The sequence below is a fragment of the Lepus europaeus genome, chromosome 8, assembly GCF_033115175.1.
Source record: "Lepus europaeus isolate LE1 chromosome 8, mLepTim1.pri, whole genome shotgun sequence".
Classification (NCBI taxonomy): domain Eukaryota; kingdom Metazoa; phylum Chordata; class Mammalia; order Lagomorpha; family Leporidae; genus Lepus; species Lepus europaeus.
In genome coordinates, this window is record NC_084834.1 from 103,603,161 (window position 1) to 103,621,575 (window position 18,415).

The 18,415-nt window shown below is 43.4% G+C and overlaps 2 protein-coding genes across 2 annotated transcripts in view; both read right to left on the bottom strand.

Annotated features, from left to right (window-relative positions):
- Positions 1 to 7,910: 7,910 nt before the first annotated feature.
- On the bottom strand, positions 7,911 to 9,702 carry LOC133765099 (permeability factor 2-like). Its single transcript, XM_062198688.1, has 4 exons — positions 9,514 to 9,702; positions 9,296 to 9,419; positions 9,106 to 9,189; positions 7,911 to 8,001 (listed from the first exon to the last, which is right to left on the bottom strand). Exons 1-4 carry the CDS (start codon positions 9,617 to 9,619, stop codon positions 7,986 to 7,988), a joined length of 330 nt encoding a protein of 109 aa, XP_062054672.1. The 5' UTR covers positions 9,620 to 9,702; the 3' UTR covers positions 7,911 to 7,985.
- LOC133765101 (permeability factor 2) overlaps positions 7,911 to 18,415 on the bottom strand; it is a 111,717-nt gene continuing 101,212 nt past the window's right edge. Inside the window, exon 4 of the mRNA XM_062198692.1 lies at positions 7,911 to 8,001. Within this exon, the coding sequence (XP_062054676.1) occupies positions 7,986 to 8,001 (16 nt within the window). The 3' untranslated portion in view covers positions 7,911 to 7,985. The remainder of the gene's footprint in view (positions 8,002 to 18,415) is intronic.

Sequence of the window (18,415 nt, forward strand, 5' to 3'; positions counted from 1 at the left end):
TTCCCCAAGTATATTTGGCTACAATGTCCACAATTTTCATTTAGTTCATACTGCAGTGGTTGTAGTGAAAGGTTTGGGAAGACCATGGGAAACACAGGGAAATTATGGTTTCACAGTGTGCGCACACACAGGCCTCTTGGAGGTGTCATGTCATAATTTGCTCAGTACCTAGGAAGAATGCTCAAAAACCTTGGTTCTCTTCCTTGTGTGGTATTTAGATAGCTCTGTAAGAAGACTGACTCAGGCAATTCTGATGTGGGAGAATAGGCAGGGAAGTTAAATGGGAGTAAACCAACTGGAGGGTTTGCCTACAATTTCTGTCCCGGAGTCCTGCTCTGTAATTCCACCTCCTTACGTGTCAATCCAGTAGTCCAACTTTCCCATGACGCTCCTAGTCTCATCTGGGACTGGGAAAGAGGAGATGCCATGAAGTTCCAAGAAAAACTCACACTGAACTGCATCCAAATTCCACCTTGTCTGTATGCCCAGTTAGGTACCATTCCTAGCCCCCTAACAGGGACTGTGGGACAAGGGAGCAGCCCTTTTGTGCCTTTTGTGCCCTTGGTCCACTCTTTCTAGCCTTGCTTTTCTTTTCTTCTCTGTGCTCTCTCCTTGTAGGCAGCTCTCTGACCCTCTGAGAGGGAGTTTTTCTCCTCATGGGATTACATGTACTTAAGCTTGACTGTAATCTTACTCTCATTTTAGCCCATTATTTATGCCTCTGCTTTGAATTCTTATCTCACACGGGGGCAAGAACTTGGGATTAAAGCCAGGAAACATATTCCCAAAGCAACTCTGTGGACTTGTATGTTTTGCAGCCCTCAGAGCAGACTTTAACTTGCACCGGTGGGACAAAATTCAATTATGTAATACATCTTTTTTTACTTTTTTTGAAGCTTTCCGGTACTAGTCTGGAGAAAATACTCAAGTCTGCATTTATTTAACTTATTAACTCCTTCCCACCCATGCTCCAACCTTCCCTCCCCCTCCCATTCCCATACTTAATTTTTACAATGATCTTTTTTCAGTACACTTAATGATCATATATTTAACCCTACCATAAGTAAAAGAGCTCAACAAATAATTTGAACAGAAAACAAAACAGAAAAAAATACTGTTTTTCAATGGAAGAAACCAGGGCTATAAATAATCACTGATTGTCAAAATGTCTATTTCACTCCAACACATTATATTTTAGGTATTCTATTAGTTATTATCTCAGATCAGGGGCTGGCTTATTTCACTAAGTATAATGGTTTCTAGTTGTGATCATCTTGTTGCAAAAGACAGGATGTCATTTTTTTTTTTTTACAGCTGAGTAGTACTTCATAGTGTATATATACACTTTTATCCAGTCATCAGTTGATAGACATCTGGATTGATTCCATGTCTTAGCTTTTGTGAATTGTGCTGCAACAAACATGGGATTACAAATAAATCTTTCATACACTGATTTCTTTTGGTTTAGGTAAATTTCCTTGGAGTGGTATGGCTGGATCATATGGTAGGCCTACATTCAGATTTCTGAGGTATCTCCATACCGTCCTCCATAGTGGTGCACCAGTTTACATTTCCATCAACAGTGGACCAAGGTACCTTTTTCCCCACACAGTTGCCAGTATTTGTTGTTTGTTGATTTCTGTATGTGGGCCATTATAACTGGAGTGAGGTGAAACAAAATTGTGGTTTTGATTTGCATTTCCCTGAAGCTAGTGATCCTGAGCATTTTTTCAAATGTTTTTTGGCCATTTTAAATTCCTCTTTTGAAAAATGCCTATTCAAGTCCTTTGCCCATTTCTTAACTCAATTGTTTCTTTTGTAGTTGTTGAATTTCTTGAGCTCTTTATAGATTCTGGATAGTAACCCTTTATCAGTTACATGATTTGCAAATATTGTTTCCCATTCTGTCAGTAGCCTCTTCACTTTGCTGAGTGTTTCTTTTGAAGTGCAGAAGCTTCTCAGCTTGATGTAATCCTATTTGTCAATTTGGCTTTGATTTCCTGTGCTTCTGGAATCTTTTCCAAGAAGTCTGCCTATACCGATGTCTTGAAGGGTTTCCCCAATGTTCTCTAATAATTTGATGATGTTGGGTTATAGATTTAGGTCTTTGATCCATTTTGAGTGGATTTCTGTATGAGGTGTAAGGTAGAGGTCATGCTTCATATTTCTGCAAGTGAAGATCCAGTTTCCCCAGCGCTATTTGTTAAAGAGACTGTCCTCACTCCAGGAATTGATTTTAGCTCCTTTGTCAAAGACACACTGATTGTAGATGCATGCATTGATTTCTGGAGTTTATATTCTGTTTCATTGGTCTACACATCTGTTTTTGTGCCTGTACCAGGATGTTTTGATTATAACTACCTTGTAGTATGTGTTGAAATCTGGTATTGTAATGCCCCAGCTTTGTTTTTGTTGCATCAGATTGCTTTAGCTATTCAGGATCTCTTGTGTTTCCATATGAATTCTAGCATCATTTTTTTTTATCTGCAAAGAGTGCCATTGATATTTTGATTGTGATCTCACTAAATATATAAATTGGTTTTGGTAGTATGGACATTTTAATGATGTTGATTCTTCCAATCCATGAGCATGAAAGATTTTTCCACTTTTAATGTCTTCTATTTCTTTCTTTCATGTTTTATAATTTTCATCGTGGAGATCTTTGACATCCTTGGTTAACTTTATTCCAAGATATTTGATTCTTTTTTGAGCTATTGTTAATGAGACTAATCTTAAAAGTTCTTTCTCAGCCATGACATTGTCTGTACATACAAACACTATTGATTTTCTATGTTGATTTTATATCCTACCACTTCACCAAACTCTTTTATGAGTTCCAATAGTCTCTCAATTGAGTTTTTTGGAAACCTTATATAAAGGATCATGTCATCTTTAAGTAGGGAGAATTTGTTTTCCTCCTTTCAATTTGTATTCCTTTGATTTCTTTTTCTTACCTAATGGCTCTGGTTAAAATTTCCAGGAACATATTGAATATCAATACTGAGAGTGGGCATCCTTGTCTGGTTCCAGATCTTGGGGAAGAAAGTTTTCAGCTTTACCCTGTTCAATAGGACACTTTTCTTGGGTTTTTAATAGATTGCCTTGATTGTATTGAGGAATGTTCCTTCTATATCAAATTTTCTTAAGGTTTTCATCATTAAATGATGTTGTACTTTATCAAATAAAATGATGTTGTACTTTATCAAATCAAAAACAACTTTCTAGGCATCTATTGAGATAACCATATGATTTTTATTCTTCAGTTTGTTAATGTGATGTGTCACATTGGTTGATTTGCCAATATTGAATCATCCCTGAATACCAGGGATAAATTGCACTTGGTCTGGGTGAATGATCTTTCTGATGTGTTTTTGGATTCAATTAACTAATGCTTTGTTGAGCATTTTTGCATCTCTGTTCATTAGGGATATTGGTATATAGTTCTTTTTCTCTGTTGCATCTTTTTCTGGTTTAGGAATTAAGGTGAAGTAGGCTTCACACAAGGAGTTTAAGAGGTTTCGGTCCCTTTCAATTGTTTTGAATAGCTTGAGAAGAATTGGAATTAGTTTTTCTTTAATTGTTTGGCAGAATTCCACAGTGAAGCCATCCTGTCCTGAGCTTTTCTCTGTTGTTAGGGTCTTTATTACAGATTCAATTTGCATCTTGGTTATGGGTATGTTTAGGTCTTCTTTGTTTTAATGACTCAATTTTGGTAGATTGTATGTGTCTAGGAATCTATCCATTTCTTCTAGGTTTCCCATTTTGTTGGCATACAGCTCTTTGTAGTAATTCCTGATGATTCCTCTTATTTCTGTGGTATCTGTTGTTACATTTCTTTTTTCATCTCGAATTTTATTGATTTGGGTCTTTCCCCTCTTTTTTTCTTTTTGGTTAGTTGCACCAGTGTTTTATCAGTTTTGTTAATTTTGTCAAAAGAACAGCTCTTCATTACATTAATATTTCATAATGTTTTTTGTTTGTTTATTTCTTCTCTAATTTTAATTATTTCTTTCCTCCAACTAATTTTAGGTTTTGTTTTTCTAGGTTTGTGAGATGCATTGATAGTACATTTATTTGATACCTTTGTGATATCTTGATGAAGGAACTGATTGTTATAAGATTGCCTCTTAACACGATGTTTGTTTTATCTCATAGGTTTTGATATGATATGTTATTGTCTTCATTTGTTTCCAGAAATTTTTTTTTATTTCTATTTTGATTTTTTCTATGACCCACTGTTCATTCAGGAACATGTTGTTCAGTCTCCATGTATTTTCATATGATCTAGAGATTCTTAAGTTGTTTATTTCCAGCTTTATTAAATTATAGTCCCATGCGATACATGGTATTATTTCAATTTTTTTGAATTTGCTGAAAATTGCCTTATGGCCTAGCATATGGTCTATCCTAGAGAAAGTTCCATGCACTGATGAGATGAATGTGTATTCTGCCACATGGGATGAAAAGTTCTGTAGATACCTGTTAGGTCCATTTTATCTATAGTGTTGATTAACTCTGTTGTTTCCTTGCTGATTTTCTGTCTGGTTGATCTGTCCACTGCTGAAACTGGGGTATTGAAGTTCCCAATTACTATTGTATTGGAGTCTATGTCTCTCTTGAGATCCATTAACATTTCTCTTAAATAGCCAGGTGCCCTGTAATTAGGTGTATGTATGTTTATAATAGTCACATTTTCCTATTGAATTGACCCTTTAATCATTACAAAGTGCCCTTCTTTGTCTTTTTTAACAGTTTTTATGTTAAAGTCTTTTTTTTTTTCTGATATTAGGATGGCAACGCCAGCTCTTTTTTGGTTTCTGATAGCATGGGATATTTTTTTCATTCTTTCAGTTTCAGTCTGTGTTGGTGAGATGTGTTTCTTGTAGTCAGCAAATAGATGGGACTTATTTTTAATCCATTCAGCCAATCTGTATCTTTTAAATGGAGATTTTACTCAAATCTTAACACATAATCCTAAGAACAACTACAAAACAAGAGTAGGATTTTTGTTTTTATTTTTGAAAATTTATTTATTTATTTGAAAGAGTTACAGAGAGAGGAGAAGAGACACAGTGAAGGATCTTCCATCTCCTAGTCCACTCTTCAGATGGCCACAAATGCCAGGGTTGGGCAAGGCTGAAGCCAGAATCCAGGAGCTTCATCTGGGTCTCCCATGTGGGTGACAGACACACAAACATTTGAGTCATCTTCCAATGCTTTTCTCAGGGAGCTGGATAGGAAATGGAGAAATTGGGGCATGAATGGGTACCCATATGGGAAGCCATGTGTGTCAGGTAGCAACTTAACCTACTATGCCACAGTGATGGCCCTAAGAGTAGGATTATTGTATCCTTTCAAGAAAAGAGTGAATAACATTTATATTTAAAAAATTGACCTCGGAGTCACACAGAAATGTTAGACTTGGGATGCAAGATCCATTTAATTCTTCATAAAAACTGTGTCACCTGCATCCTTCTTTTCACACACAAGTTAGTAAGGTCTGTGTTGGAATTTTAATATTTATATTTAAGAGCTTACTCTGGGAGCAGACATTGTGGTGTAGTTTCTTAAGCTTTGCTTGCACGGCCCACATTCCTTACAAGAGTGTCTTGGTTTGAGTCCCACTGCCTTCTGATTCCACTTTTCTGCTAGTGCACAGCCTAGAAGGCAGCAGATGATGGCTCCAGTACTTAGGTCCCTGCCACTCACATGAGAGACTCCAGTTGAGTTCTGGATTCCTGGCTTCAGATTGGTCCAACTTTGTGCGGAGTGAACCAGTGGATGGCAGATCTCTCTCTCTCTCTCTCTCTCTCTCTCTCCCCCCTCTCCCTCTCCTTCTCTCTCTCTCTCTCTCTCTCTCTCTCTCTCTCTTTTTCTCTCCCTTATATAAATTTAAAAATAGATAAACTTCAAAAAATTCTCCTGAGTGCACTCATGAGGTGTTCTGGATGAGAGACGTATTTGTTACTAAATAGCTCCAGGTCAATGAATGTGCCTTCTGCCTTACTTCTTAGGTTATGCAATGAGAACCTCATTTCTTGTGGTCTCCAGGAGCCAGGTACCCCATAGGCCAAAAATGAGGAAAGCCAATTTTTTTTTTTTCTGCTTGAAAAGGGGAGGGAGAAAGCTGTGCCACACCATCCTAAGAGAGCTTCTGTGGAGACCTCCTGAGTGGATTCCTAGCTCCAATCCTTTGGGGTGTGAATAAATCTCTCAAAAGCCAGACAGTCCATTTTTAGGTCCTTTGGGTGTTCTAAATGCTGTGGCTTGTTCACCTTGATGTATAACATAAAGCCATGGGGCCCTAGAGTCCCCAGCACCCTGGGGCTTACTTTGGATGTAAGCTTCAGACCCTTAGGGGATGATTAGAGATGTTTTATTGTCCTTCAGGATGAGAGCAACTAACAAGACAAAGGGCAAGGAATTTACTTTTCTGGGTCTGTGAAGGGGAAAGGACTTTCTATAAGAACATTGATTCATCCAAGGAGGTTTTCTATCTTAAAGACTTTTTACAATTTATTTAAGAGGTAGAGTTACAGACAGAGATAAAGAGTGACAGAGAGAAAGGTCTTCCATCCACTGGTTCACTCCCTAAATGGCCACAACAGCTATGCACAAACTCTGCCCCTCACTCCCATCCCCTCAGTGAGTGCACAAATCTCCCTCCCTTCTAAGCTTGCAGGGCATTCTTTTCCACATGACTCAGCTGTCTGCCTTCCTGCAATGACAGCCTGGGTTTCTCTGGTGAAGCTTGGGTGTGCTCCTGTTGTTTCCAGGTCACAGAAGTGCAGATGCACAGGCTTAGAAAGCATTGAAACCATTACCACACCAGGGAAGCACTGAGACAGCACTGGATGTAGTGAGTGCTGACTCTCCATTGAGCATAGAAGACGAAACCCTTACCAGTATGTTTTCTGCTTTTCCCCTATTGCTCCCAGTGTTTGGGCTCTGAGGCAAAAGACAACTACAATTTAATTCCCATCTTTATTACGAAGGAAAAATGCATGATTGTTTGAAAAACTGTTTAACAAAATTATTTAAATGAGCAGTCTTTTAAAAATTTACAGATGTTTAAAGCTCTAGAATTGAATAATAGGTTGCTTAAAGTGGAAAAGAAAAATACCTTATGAAAAACAGGGATTCTTAAGGCGGGAGGCTGCATAGACCTTGAAAAAGAGAGAGCAAGTAAGATCCAAGGGACATGCCAGCTTATGGTACCTGTTAAAAAGACTCATGGCCCATTATAGATTCCCAACAACTTTGCCACTGGAGAAACAAAAGGTTGAGAAGTATAAGACAAACCTAGGCCTGGCACTTTTGTTAAAGCTTTATTTTCATGTTATTAGTAAAAATACATCCATAAATAAACAACTTTATTCCGAGACACCAAGAAGCATTGCATGATTAATGCTAACCAAGGCATTGTGCCTTACAAAGAAGACATAAAATGTCCAATGGATAAAAAGAACACTGTAGTTCTTAAAAAATTTCAACATCAGAAATGTTGGCCACATACTGTGAAAATCTTGTAATAAATAACAGCTGATATTCTTCTCAATAGTTACAAAAACAGATTGCACACCCATTCCCCTGCCTGAACAGTGATCCGATGGTCCCTGTGTATCTTTGGAGGAGTCACAGTTTGTCCCCAGCTTCTAACATAGTTATTGGCATTAAAACTCATAATATTCAAACTAAATAGTCCAGACTCTACTACTTGATTTAACAGAAAATATGGTATTTTAAAATAACAATACAGTGAACTACCAAACACATTCATATCTTTAAATATCATAATCATTAATATAAGCTTTGAAAAATAAATAAATACATATGTCAATAAATAGTGCAACAGTCATAACAAACAGTCAAACATTAAGTCCAATGCCACTGTGCCCAGGAGCGCTCTGTTTCACTTCTGTCACTGATTCCTTTTAGGATGTCCCCGGGTTCAATACGGGATAAGCTTCCTGCTTCTCTCTAGGTCAGCTGGTGTTGCTTCTGTGATGAGAAAAGGGTACTGTTAGTAGGTACTCAAGAAATTGATGGCACAGCCCTCCTCTCCTGCCTGAATGTCTGACATGCTCCGGTGTTCCAAAGCAGTAGTTCCCTAACCTGACACCAGGTGGCTAGTAACCTGTACCACCACTGCCCTGTATAACACAAAACACCTATCTCCAGGAGCCTGTGGTTACAACAGTATTATCAGCCTCAATCAGCAGAAACAACACGTGGTTAAAAATGTATATGCACGATCCCCCTTAAGCTGTGGGAGCAAAGCTCCTAGCAAAACATTTTATTGACACCTGGGATACCCATAGGTGGAGCCACACCTAAACTCAAGCGGAGTCCCCCTACAAAGTCCGTGCTCTTGGGGCCAGCGCAGTGATATAGCGGAAAAGGACACCGCCTGCAGCGCCAGCATTCCCTATGGGAGCCGGTTCGAGTCCCGGCTGCTCCACTTCCTATCCAGCTCTCTGCTATGGGTTAGGAAAGCAGTAGAAGGTGGCACAAGTCCTTTGGCCCCTGCACCCACATGGAAGACCCGGAAGAAGCTCCTGGCTCCTGGTTCGGATGGATGCAGCTCCGGCCCTTTCGGCCACTGGGGAGTGAACCAGCGGATGGAAGATCTCTCTCTCTCTCTCTCTCTCTCTCTCTCTCTCTCTCTCTCTCTGTGTGTGCGTGTGTGTGTGTGTGTGTAACTCTGAGTTTCAAATTAAAAAAATCCAAAGTCCCTGCTCTTCACTGGAAACACCTAGAAGTCCCCTTACCTACAACCAGGAGTTCCACTTTTCGGGTCTGAAGCCCAGAAAGAACAGCGGTTTGACACTGCTCCTTAATGGGCAGGGGGCCTTTTAACGTCATTGGCCCAGTCTATTTAATCTTTTAGGAAGTGACCCTGGCTCTTTTGGATATGGAGTGCAAAGCACTAGGAACATCCTGTGGCCGCAGAGCACAGCCGTGGTCCTGGTGGCAAATTTCACCGTGAAAGGAGTGATACTCTCGGTCCTGAGCTGCCCCCTGCCCTGTCCTGACAGCATTTTCAGGGGTCCCCGGGGTGGGAGCAGGGCCTGCAGCCGCGGGTCCCGGAGCCCCCCCACTTACTTGCTGAGCATCTTCTGCAGGAGTTTCTTCACCATGGGGGCGGCGGGGTCGAGACAAGCTTCCTGCCCGGACTTGAGCGCGGCTCTGCAGAGAGAGGGGAGGACCCGCGTGAGCCTGGGGTCAGGCCGGAGCAGGTGCGGGCTGCGGCGGCGCGGCGCGGAGGCGCACAGTGGGCCGGGGTGGGACTTACATGACTTCGGTCTGGGCGCAGTGTGGGCCCGGCGACATCACTTTCACGCTCTGGATGCTCTTGAGGTGAATGCCCTGCGCGGTCTGCAGACACTGGCAGCGCAGCTCGGTGAGCGCGGGCGCCCCTGCGGGGAGCGGAGACGCGGTGTGCGGGGCTGTGCGGGACGCGCGCCCCAGCCCAGAACCCGCCCGGCCCGGGGTGGAGGGCCCGACACTCACCTGCTGCGCGCCGGCTGGCGGCCACCAGCAGCAGCAGCAGCAGCAGCAGCGCGGTCCGCAGGAGCCGGGGAGCGCGGGGCGCGGCGGGGAGCGCGGCGGGGGCCATGGGACTCGGCGGCAGGTGGTGGCGGCGGCGGCGGGATCTGGAGCGAGTCAGCTGTGGCTGGTGTGGCCGTCTGGGCTCTGTGGCTCACTGAGATCGGAGAACCCCTTTTATGCCCGTTCGGGGCGGGAAAAGCCGGAGCCCCCGGGCCAGGGAAATTCCAGGAGCTCCTGGTGGATCCCCGGGCGCGGAAGCGAAGCGCAGACCCCGCCCCGGGCTGCAGCTGGAGGGACGCAGCCGGGCCGTCCGCCTAGACCTCCAGCGTAACCACCCCGGACCCTGGGGTCCTGGGGTCCAGGTATTCAGCTCCCCATTCCTAGGTGCGTGAGTGGCCCCCGCAGGGGGGGACCTGAGCGCCCAGTGACACCCCCCCCACACACACCCAGAAGGCAGTTTGGAGTGCGTCAGGTGTTTGTGTTGGAGGAATTGAGGCGTGATGGGAGACCCTCTTTCCCAGCTGTGACAAAAGCATAACTCTCCAGTGCTGGAAGAATTGATTTATGTCTGCGTCCACACACTGTTAAGTGCTCCGTCATCTCAGAATGCACAAAAGAAAGCTTGCTTTGTTCCCGGTACATAACACGCACGGCTAATCATCACCCTAGGTGTCACATTTCTCCACAGGCGGCAGGGGAGGACCAGTGTCAAATGTTTCCTCCTGCGTTGAATTTAGGACAGAATGTTCTAACCCTACACTGCTTCCTTCCTCTGCGAAACTCTGGAACTTCCAAAACTCGAGGAAATCCGGGCTACGGGGAGCGGGGGAGGGCACTTTTGGTGCCTGGAGGCTTTGATGAGCAGGCGAAGGAGGCACGGGGTCGTCCTGGAACTGCGAGACCAGAGCGGCACGTGCGGCTCGCCGGTCCGCAGCTCCTAGTTTTGTGCAAGCCAGGGCAGGCCCGGCACGCGAGAGCTGACCCCTTGCTCGCTGGCAGCCAACGACGTGTGGCTGTGAAACACGTTCTGCATGGCGAATGCGGGCTCACGGATCTCCTCTGCTGGCTGGTTTTGTGGATACAAATCTCATTTCTCGTCCGTGTTGTAAGGACTTCTCTGCCTACCGAGGTTTGACTGCCTCCCCGGAGAGACCGTCAGTCGACATATTTTGTCTCTACTGATTTCTAATCAGACAGTTAAATTGTGAAACCACGCCCTTGTCTTTCAGGAGCCCATCCTTCACCGTCAGTGTCACTGTCCTCTCTGGGTTCCAGGGAGGGAGGTTGGGTGCGAATCTGTCAGAGGCGTGGGGAAACCAGTGCGAAGGCGCGTGAGGTTGGCCCCGTACTGCTGTCAGAGAAGTGCAGGGCAGGTCTCTGCCCCAGGCCAGAGATCTGACCCAGACCCTGGTCTCTTCCTTTCCAGTTGTAAATGACATTTTCCCTGTCTGGGTTGTGAAATGGAGACACAATGCTATGCTTCATCCCTAAATGGCTGTTATGGTGAATGTGCTAACATTTGCAGAGCACTACAATGTAGCAAACGCTGTGATTATGTTAAATAAATATAATTTTCTCTTTTTATGGCCCCTAAGCCAAAATTTGCCTGGGAATAAAAATTCCCATAAACAGGAAAAATAAGCCTCCCATATAAAATTTTTCTATTTTTGTTTTTAATGCGAAACCTGGAATGAGTTTTGTTGTAGAGTTTAATTCTTGGGCTACCTCCCTAGTCTAGTTGTAGTCATTTCAACCACTAAATGTGAATAAAAAGAAATATCCTGGGCTGGCACTGTGACGAGTGGGTAAAGCTGCCACTTGCAGTGCCAGCGTCCCATAGGGGCACCAGTTCGACTCCCAGCTGCTCTACTTCTGACCTAGCTCCCTGCTATGCCCTGGGAAAGCAACAGAAGATGGCCCAAGTCCTTGGGCCTCTGCACCCATGTGTGAGACCTGGAGGAGTCTCCTGGCTCCTGGCTTTGAATTGGCACAGCTCAGGCCATTGTGGCCAGTTGGGGAGAGAACCAGTAGTTAGAAGACCTCTCTCTCTCTCTCTTTGCTTCTCATCTCTCTGTGTAACTCTGACTTTCAAATAAGTAAATAAATAAATAAATCTTTAAAAAAAATCCCATATCATTTATTGGACAATATTTATAAATGATTAGTTTCTGAATTACATTTTTCTTTGGTGATCATCAGTACATCCCTGCAAAAATAAGTGGAAGATTTAAAGGAAGATTAGGAATGTGAGTTTAACCTGGTGTTAAAGTGCCCCATCTCCAATCAGACTGCCCGAGTTCCATCCCTGGCTCTGATTCCTGATTTCAGTTCCTGCTAACGTGGACCCTGGCAGGCAGCAATGAGGACTCAAATGATCAGGTTCTTGCCACCTGCATGGGAGACCAGGATTGAGTTCCGTTTTGGGCATGGACCAGCTTGGACCCTGTACCCTGTCCCTCACATAAATAAAATTAAAAAAAAAAATGTAAAGATTCATTTTATTTATTTGAAAGGCGGGGGTGGGGGGGAGATCCTCCAACTCAACTTCTAGTTCACTCTCCAAATGACTAACATCCAGGGCTAGGCCAGACTGAAGCCAGAACTCCATCCAGGTCTTCCCCATGGTTGGCAGGGGCCCAAGTACTTGGGCAATCTTCTGCTCTTCTGCTGCTTGCCCAGACACATTAGCAGGGAGGTGGATTGGAAGTGGAACAGCTAGGACTTGAACTGGTGCTTTGGTAGGGGATGCCAACAGCCCCACAATGCCAGCCCTGAAATTTTTAAATTAAAAAATAAGATTTCATTTTCTTAAAAGGAGTAGAAAATGAAAGATGATCTACAGTTATAAATCTATGACTCATAACTAATTGAAAATTAGTGTTAGTATTACTCTTGCCATCCCCATTTTTGTCTGGGATTCTTAGTGGGAAATACCGCATTTTCTCAAAATCATCAATTGTTAAGAAATTTAATAGCTATTCTTTAAAAGTTAATGCAGTTTGATTTTTCTGATTATAGAGGAATACTTGCTAATGTAGAAAAATTAAAAAGAGCAGAATAGATGAAGAGATTGTCCATTAAGCTTTTTAATCTTTAGCCCAAGGAGCAAACTTCAGCAGATCTTTGCATTTTTTTTTCTTTCAACATCTCTATAATTCAGCACATTCTGCATGTGTTAAGATGCTGAGTAAATGTAAAACGTTATTACAAATAACACTTTGTTATAACAGGCTATGTTCCAAGTCCTTACATATATCCAAATTACTTCAAAAGTCTGTGGCAGGGAGCAAGTGTTTAGCCTAGTGATTAGGCCACCTGCGTCATGTATTGGAGTGTTCAGTTTCCATTCTCAGCTCTAGTTCCAAACTCCAGCTTCCTGACAACGTGACCCTGAGATGCAGTGGTGATGGATGAAGTAATTGGATTCCTGCCACTGATGTTGGAGACCTAGATGTGTTCGTGGCTTCTCGCTCTGGGGCTGACCCACCTCTACTACCAGGAGCATTTTGAGGGTGAATCAGTGAATGGGAGCTCTCGTTGATTGTATATCTGCCTCTCAAAAAAATTTTAAATTGCTTAAAAATAGTTTGCAGAAAATGCCTATTATGAAGAAACTATGCCTGAATTTCTATTTTTTTTTTGCAAAAAATATCTTTTTAAATTCTACTTTCTATGAACTTTCTGAAGTACTCTTGTGTACAAAACCCATTTAATTTTTTCATCTGGCTCATGAAGTAATTACTAGTTTTTTTCTCCACATTACATTTACCCTGAAGTCAGGAAATTTAATGAAATTTAAAATTTGAGGCCGGCGCCGTGGCTTAACAGGCTAATCCTCCGCCTTGCGGCGCCGGCACACCGGGTTCTAGTCCCGGTTGGGGCGCCGGATTCTTTCCCGGTTGCCTCTCTTCCAGGCCAGCTCTCTGCTATGGCCCGGGAAGGCAGTGGAGGATGGCCCAAGTCCTTGGGCCCTGCACCCCCATGGGAGACCAGGAGAAGCACCTGGCTCCTGGCTTCGGATCAGCCAGATGCGCTGGCTGCAGCGGCCATTGGAGGGTGAACCAACGGCAAAAAGGAAGACCTTTCTCTCTGTCTCTCTCTCTCTCACTATCCACTCTTCCTGTAAAAAAAAAAAATTAAGAAAAAAAAAAAAAGGAATTTAAAATTTGAGCTCCAAGCAACGAAGCTTTATTCACTATACATTAAACAAAAAAATTCTTCTGAAGTAAGTGGATGATAATGTCAGGAGAGTTGTTTATTTGTTTTTAATGTTTGTCATTTTTATGGTTCAACTTTACTTTTCCCAAAGCTTAAAAGCAACAGGCTACTCAGAAGTCTCCTTTGTTTTACTTCATTAATAGCAACAATTTCCTCTTGTGGCATGACAATGATGCACTTAATTTAATAAAAATGTATATTTATCTATCTGCTTTTCCACGTCAATGTACTTCCCCTCCAAAATAGGATTAATAGAAATGACCACAGCCTGGCAGCTTCCTGGAAGGAGAGAAAGGCATTTTATTTGGCTCTCATTGGTGGAGATAAGGATCACAATTATCTGCTGACCCTGGTACTTTATCAACTTTTAATAACTAACATATTTTGCCTTCGGTAACAGGCACTCTGGACTTTTATTTTCCTTACAACTTAAGAGAACAGAAAATATTTGCTGCAATGGTGGATCTGTTCCAAAGCATTGGCCTAAGAAAACTCAAAGTGAACAGAATGAACAAGCATCAGTACATTTACAGCAGTGAAAGACAAAAGCAGGAAACATTTTAAGAAGAGCCTCACATGGGGGTTCTTCAAAAAGTTCATACAAGGGGGTGGCACTGTGGGGTGGAGGGTGAAGCCACTGCCTGCCTCTCCGCCATCCCATGTGGACACCGGTTCATGTCCCAGATACTCCACTTTCCCTCCAGCTCCCTGCTAATGGCCTGGGAAAAGCAACAGCCGATGGCCCAAGTGCTTGGGGCCCTGAACTGATGTGGGAGACCCAAAAGAAGCTTCTGACTTCTGCCAGCGTTTGCGGCCATTTGGGGAGTGGACAAGCGAATGGAAGACATCTCTCTCTCTCTCTCTTTTTCTCTCTCTCACTGTAACTCTTTCAAATAAATAAATACTTTTAAAAAAGGATGCATGTAGAAAGGAGGCCATGAAGAATGCACCAGCAACCGTGACGGTTCCACGTCACTGCCTTGATTCCCACTAATGCTTCAGCACCCTCTGCAAATGTGGAAGCCATGAGAAAGATTTGAAGAATGGAAGGATACCAAGGAGTTGTTTTCAGAAAACATTTCTCAGACTCTTGGGGATCTCACCCAAGTAGACTCCCAGGCACCGTAGGGAGAGAGCCCTCTGTGAACTGATTGCAGGACTGGCCTGGGGAAGCTATGGGCACGTGTTTGTGGACTTGGCCTTGAGAGCTTATGGTCAGGGAGACACACTTTCTTCTGTGGAGGTCTTCGCTCTCCTTGTCACAATCCCCTTGGGAAACACTATGGTTCTATATCAACCTGGAGCTGACGATTCTTAAACACAGCTTCAGAGTTTCAGGAAAGCTAGAACTCAAACTCCTTCTCAACAATACAGAGATTACTGTGTGGTGTCCTGATGACCAGAAAGGAAAACACTGTTTGATCAAAACTTTAATCTTGGGGCCAGCCCTGTGGCATAGCAGGTAAAGCCACTGCCTGCAATGCCGGCATCCCTTATGGGTGCCAGTTCAAGTTCTGGCTGCTCCACTTCTGATCCATCTCTCTACTGTGGCCTTGGAAAGCATTAGAAGATAGCCTAAGTGCTTTGGCCCCTGCACCTGCGTGAGAGACCCAGAAGAAGCTCCTGGCTCCTGGTTTTGGATCGGTGCAGCTCTAGCCGTTACCATCAGTTGGGGAGTGAATTAGTAGATGAAAGACGTCTCTCTCTCTGTCTCTCCTTCTCTCTGTGTAACTCTGACTTTCAAATAAATAAATCTTTTTTAAAAAGTTCATACAAAATACATAAAATAAAGAAATTATGCTGCCTTTAACATTTTTTTGTGCTAAAATAAATTTATTTTTAGTACTGGTGCTGTGGTGTACTAGGTTAAGTCTCTGCCTGTGACACCAGCATCCTATATGAGTGCCTGATCCATTCCTAGCTTCTCCACTTGCAGTCCAGCTCCCTGCTAATGGCTTGGGAAAGCAGTGGAAGATGCCCAAGTGCTTGGGCCCCTGCATCAACATGGGAGACCTAGAAGAAGTTCCTGACTCCTGACTTCTAATCAGCCCAGCTCCGGTCATTGTGGCAATCTGGGGAGTGAATGAGCAGTTGGAAAACTTCTCTCTGTCTCTCCCTCTCTCTGTCTGTAATTCTGCCTCTCAAATAAATAAGTAAATCTTTACAAAATTTATGTTGTGAAGTTGTCATTTAAAAAGTTTATTTAACTTATATCCATTTTATTTGAAATATAGGAAGACTGAGGGAAAGAGAGAGGCAGAGAATCAGACACAGAGAGATCTTTCATCAGTTCATCTAATACTCTCAGCAGCTAGGGCTGGGCCAGGTTGAAGCCACGGAGACAGGAACCCCACTAGGGTCTCCCACATGGGTGGCAGGGATGCAAGCACTTGAGCCATCATCTGCTGCTTCACAAGATGCCTTACTAGGATACCAGATGGGAAATGGAGAAGCTGGGACTCCAACCAGTACTCTGACATGGATGCAGGTATCCCGAGGGGTGCCGTAGCCACTGCACCAAACTCCTGCCCCACCACAATTATTTATTTTTTAATTCAACTTTCCATGAACTTTTTGAAGTACTCATGTATTTGTGGGATGATCTGTAACTATTTGCCTAATAATGACACAATAAAATCAGTTGTTTACAAAATGAAATATTGAAGTTTTCTTCCTTTTCAGTTACATCAATTATCAGGATTTAATTCCTAATAGATCCATATTTACTTCTCAGAAAAAAATAAAATCAAAATAACCCAATTTTGGTATAATAAGCTCTATTCTCAGCTCATTACTCAACTTATAAGCTGAGTGACAGGCCTGTATGCTCAAATTTAAATTCATGCAATCTCCAATCTGAAAGGAATAGTGTCATCAGTAAAACAAGACCATAATTGCATTCTAAGCTACCATACAAATACTAATTGTCTCATAAGGTTTTATTGACTCTAATATGCCTTTAAAATCTGCTGCTTCCCAAGCATGACTGGAGCCTCAAGGAAGGCAGACAGTACAGTACAAGTTGGTCCAGGCTTGCCTTGAGGAATCAAACCATCACAACTGCCAAGCCTATTGTGTGTCAATCACTGCCTCTAGTAGAGTGACTCCACCTCTGAAGGGAGAATGGTAGGGGAAGTTTGAATGTGACATTAGGTCACTGGACCCATTTGCTTCTTCACAGCATTTCATTGGCTATAGTATCACTCTGTGGACCATTCTCTAGCACATTTGCTATTGCTGCCAGCATTGAGTCTCTTTTCCCTTCTTTTGATAAAAAGATCCATGGTTTTTATCTGGAATCCATGTCTCCTTCCCTCCATGTGATTGGTTGAGCTAGACTGACCATCCTCTGAGGCTCCATGATTGAGCTGCCAACCCAAAATGGTATTGGCCAGTCTGGGACTGGTCCACAGCCACCCTGATGGGCTCAGGGGAGGCCAAGTGACCTGAATCTGCCCATTAGGAAAATTCCCTGGAATTGTTTTTGTCAGGAAATGGTTGGAAAAACAAACCTTTGTTTCCAGTGGGGTTATATACCTGGTAGGACAGAAGCCACGGTTTGCAGATGCTTGAGAAGAGTCTGCCTGAAATGAAGTCAGCTCAGAAACAAGCAGTGAGACATTAGTGATGTCACTGAGGAGAAAATGTGAACTCCAGTGTCCAGCTGTAGCTCATCTATTCTTCAGTCTGTATTATTATAGGGCAATAAAATCTTTCCCTTTTCATTAAGCATATTCAAGTTGAATTTTTCTTAGTGGCTCCAATTACTGCAGCAATTATCTTTCTACTGGATGGGAATTTTAAACTGAATTAAATTCCTTTCTTCATTTGTTTCTGCATTTTCATTGATCATCTTCCCAGCATGTGTGACAGAGGATTAAGACAGAGAATTAGCCGGCGCCGCGGCTCACTAGGCTAATCCTCCGCCTAGCGGCACCAGCACACTGGGTTCTAATCCCGGTCGGGGCACCGATCCTGTCCCGGTTGCACCTCTTCCAGGCCAGCTCTCTGCAGTGGCCAGGGAGTGCAGTGGAGGATGGCCCAAGTCCTTGGGCCCTGCACCCCATGGGAGACCAGGAGAAGCACCTGGCTCCTGCCATCGGATCAGCGCGGTGCGCCGGCCGCAGCGCGCCTACCGCGGCGGCCATTGGAGGGTGAACCAACGGCAAAAGGAAGACCTTTCTCTCTGTCTCTCTCTCACTGTCCACTCTGCCTGTCAAAAAAAAAAAAGACAGAATTAAAACAGGCTCTGCCGCCCGCAACTCTCAATGCAACAGGAGAGATGAAGGTGCACATTGAAGCTTTAGGAAAGCTTGGTAACATCATGATAGACTCTGACCAAGGTGTTAGGAATGAGGGGAGGACATGGATTTGTTGGAGATGTCAGAGAATTTTCCTGGAAGAGGCAATCACTTACTTGCTTGCTTTCCAAGTAAACGGGGCAACACTGAGTGATGGAAAACATTCCAGAGAGAGAGAAGAGAGAGAGAGAGAGAAAGAAAGAGAGAAAGAGGTGGAAGTGCTAGGAGCCTCAAGTGACTTCATGTACCTGGAGTTCACCTTGGGATCAGGGAAAGGGGAGGATTGAAGTAGGAGAGGGCAGCAAAGCCCCAACATTAGAGGCCATGTACCTGTAGGATTCTGC

Bases quoted from the DNA above. Each gene is read 5' to 3' on its own strand.
- LOC133765099 (XM_062198688.1), bottom strand. From the start codon at position 9,619: ATGGCCCCCGCCGCGCTCCCCGCCGCGCCCCGCGCTCCCCGGCTCCTG. The intron at 9,420-9,513 runs GTGAGTGTCGGG...CGCTCCCCGCAG, and splicing joins CGCCAGCCGGCGCGCAGCAG to GGGCGCCCGCGCTCACCGAG. The intron at 9,190-9,295 runs GTAAGTCCCACC...CTCTCTCTGCAG, and splicing joins TGCGCCCAGACCGAAGTCAT to AGCCGCGCTCAAGTCCGGGC.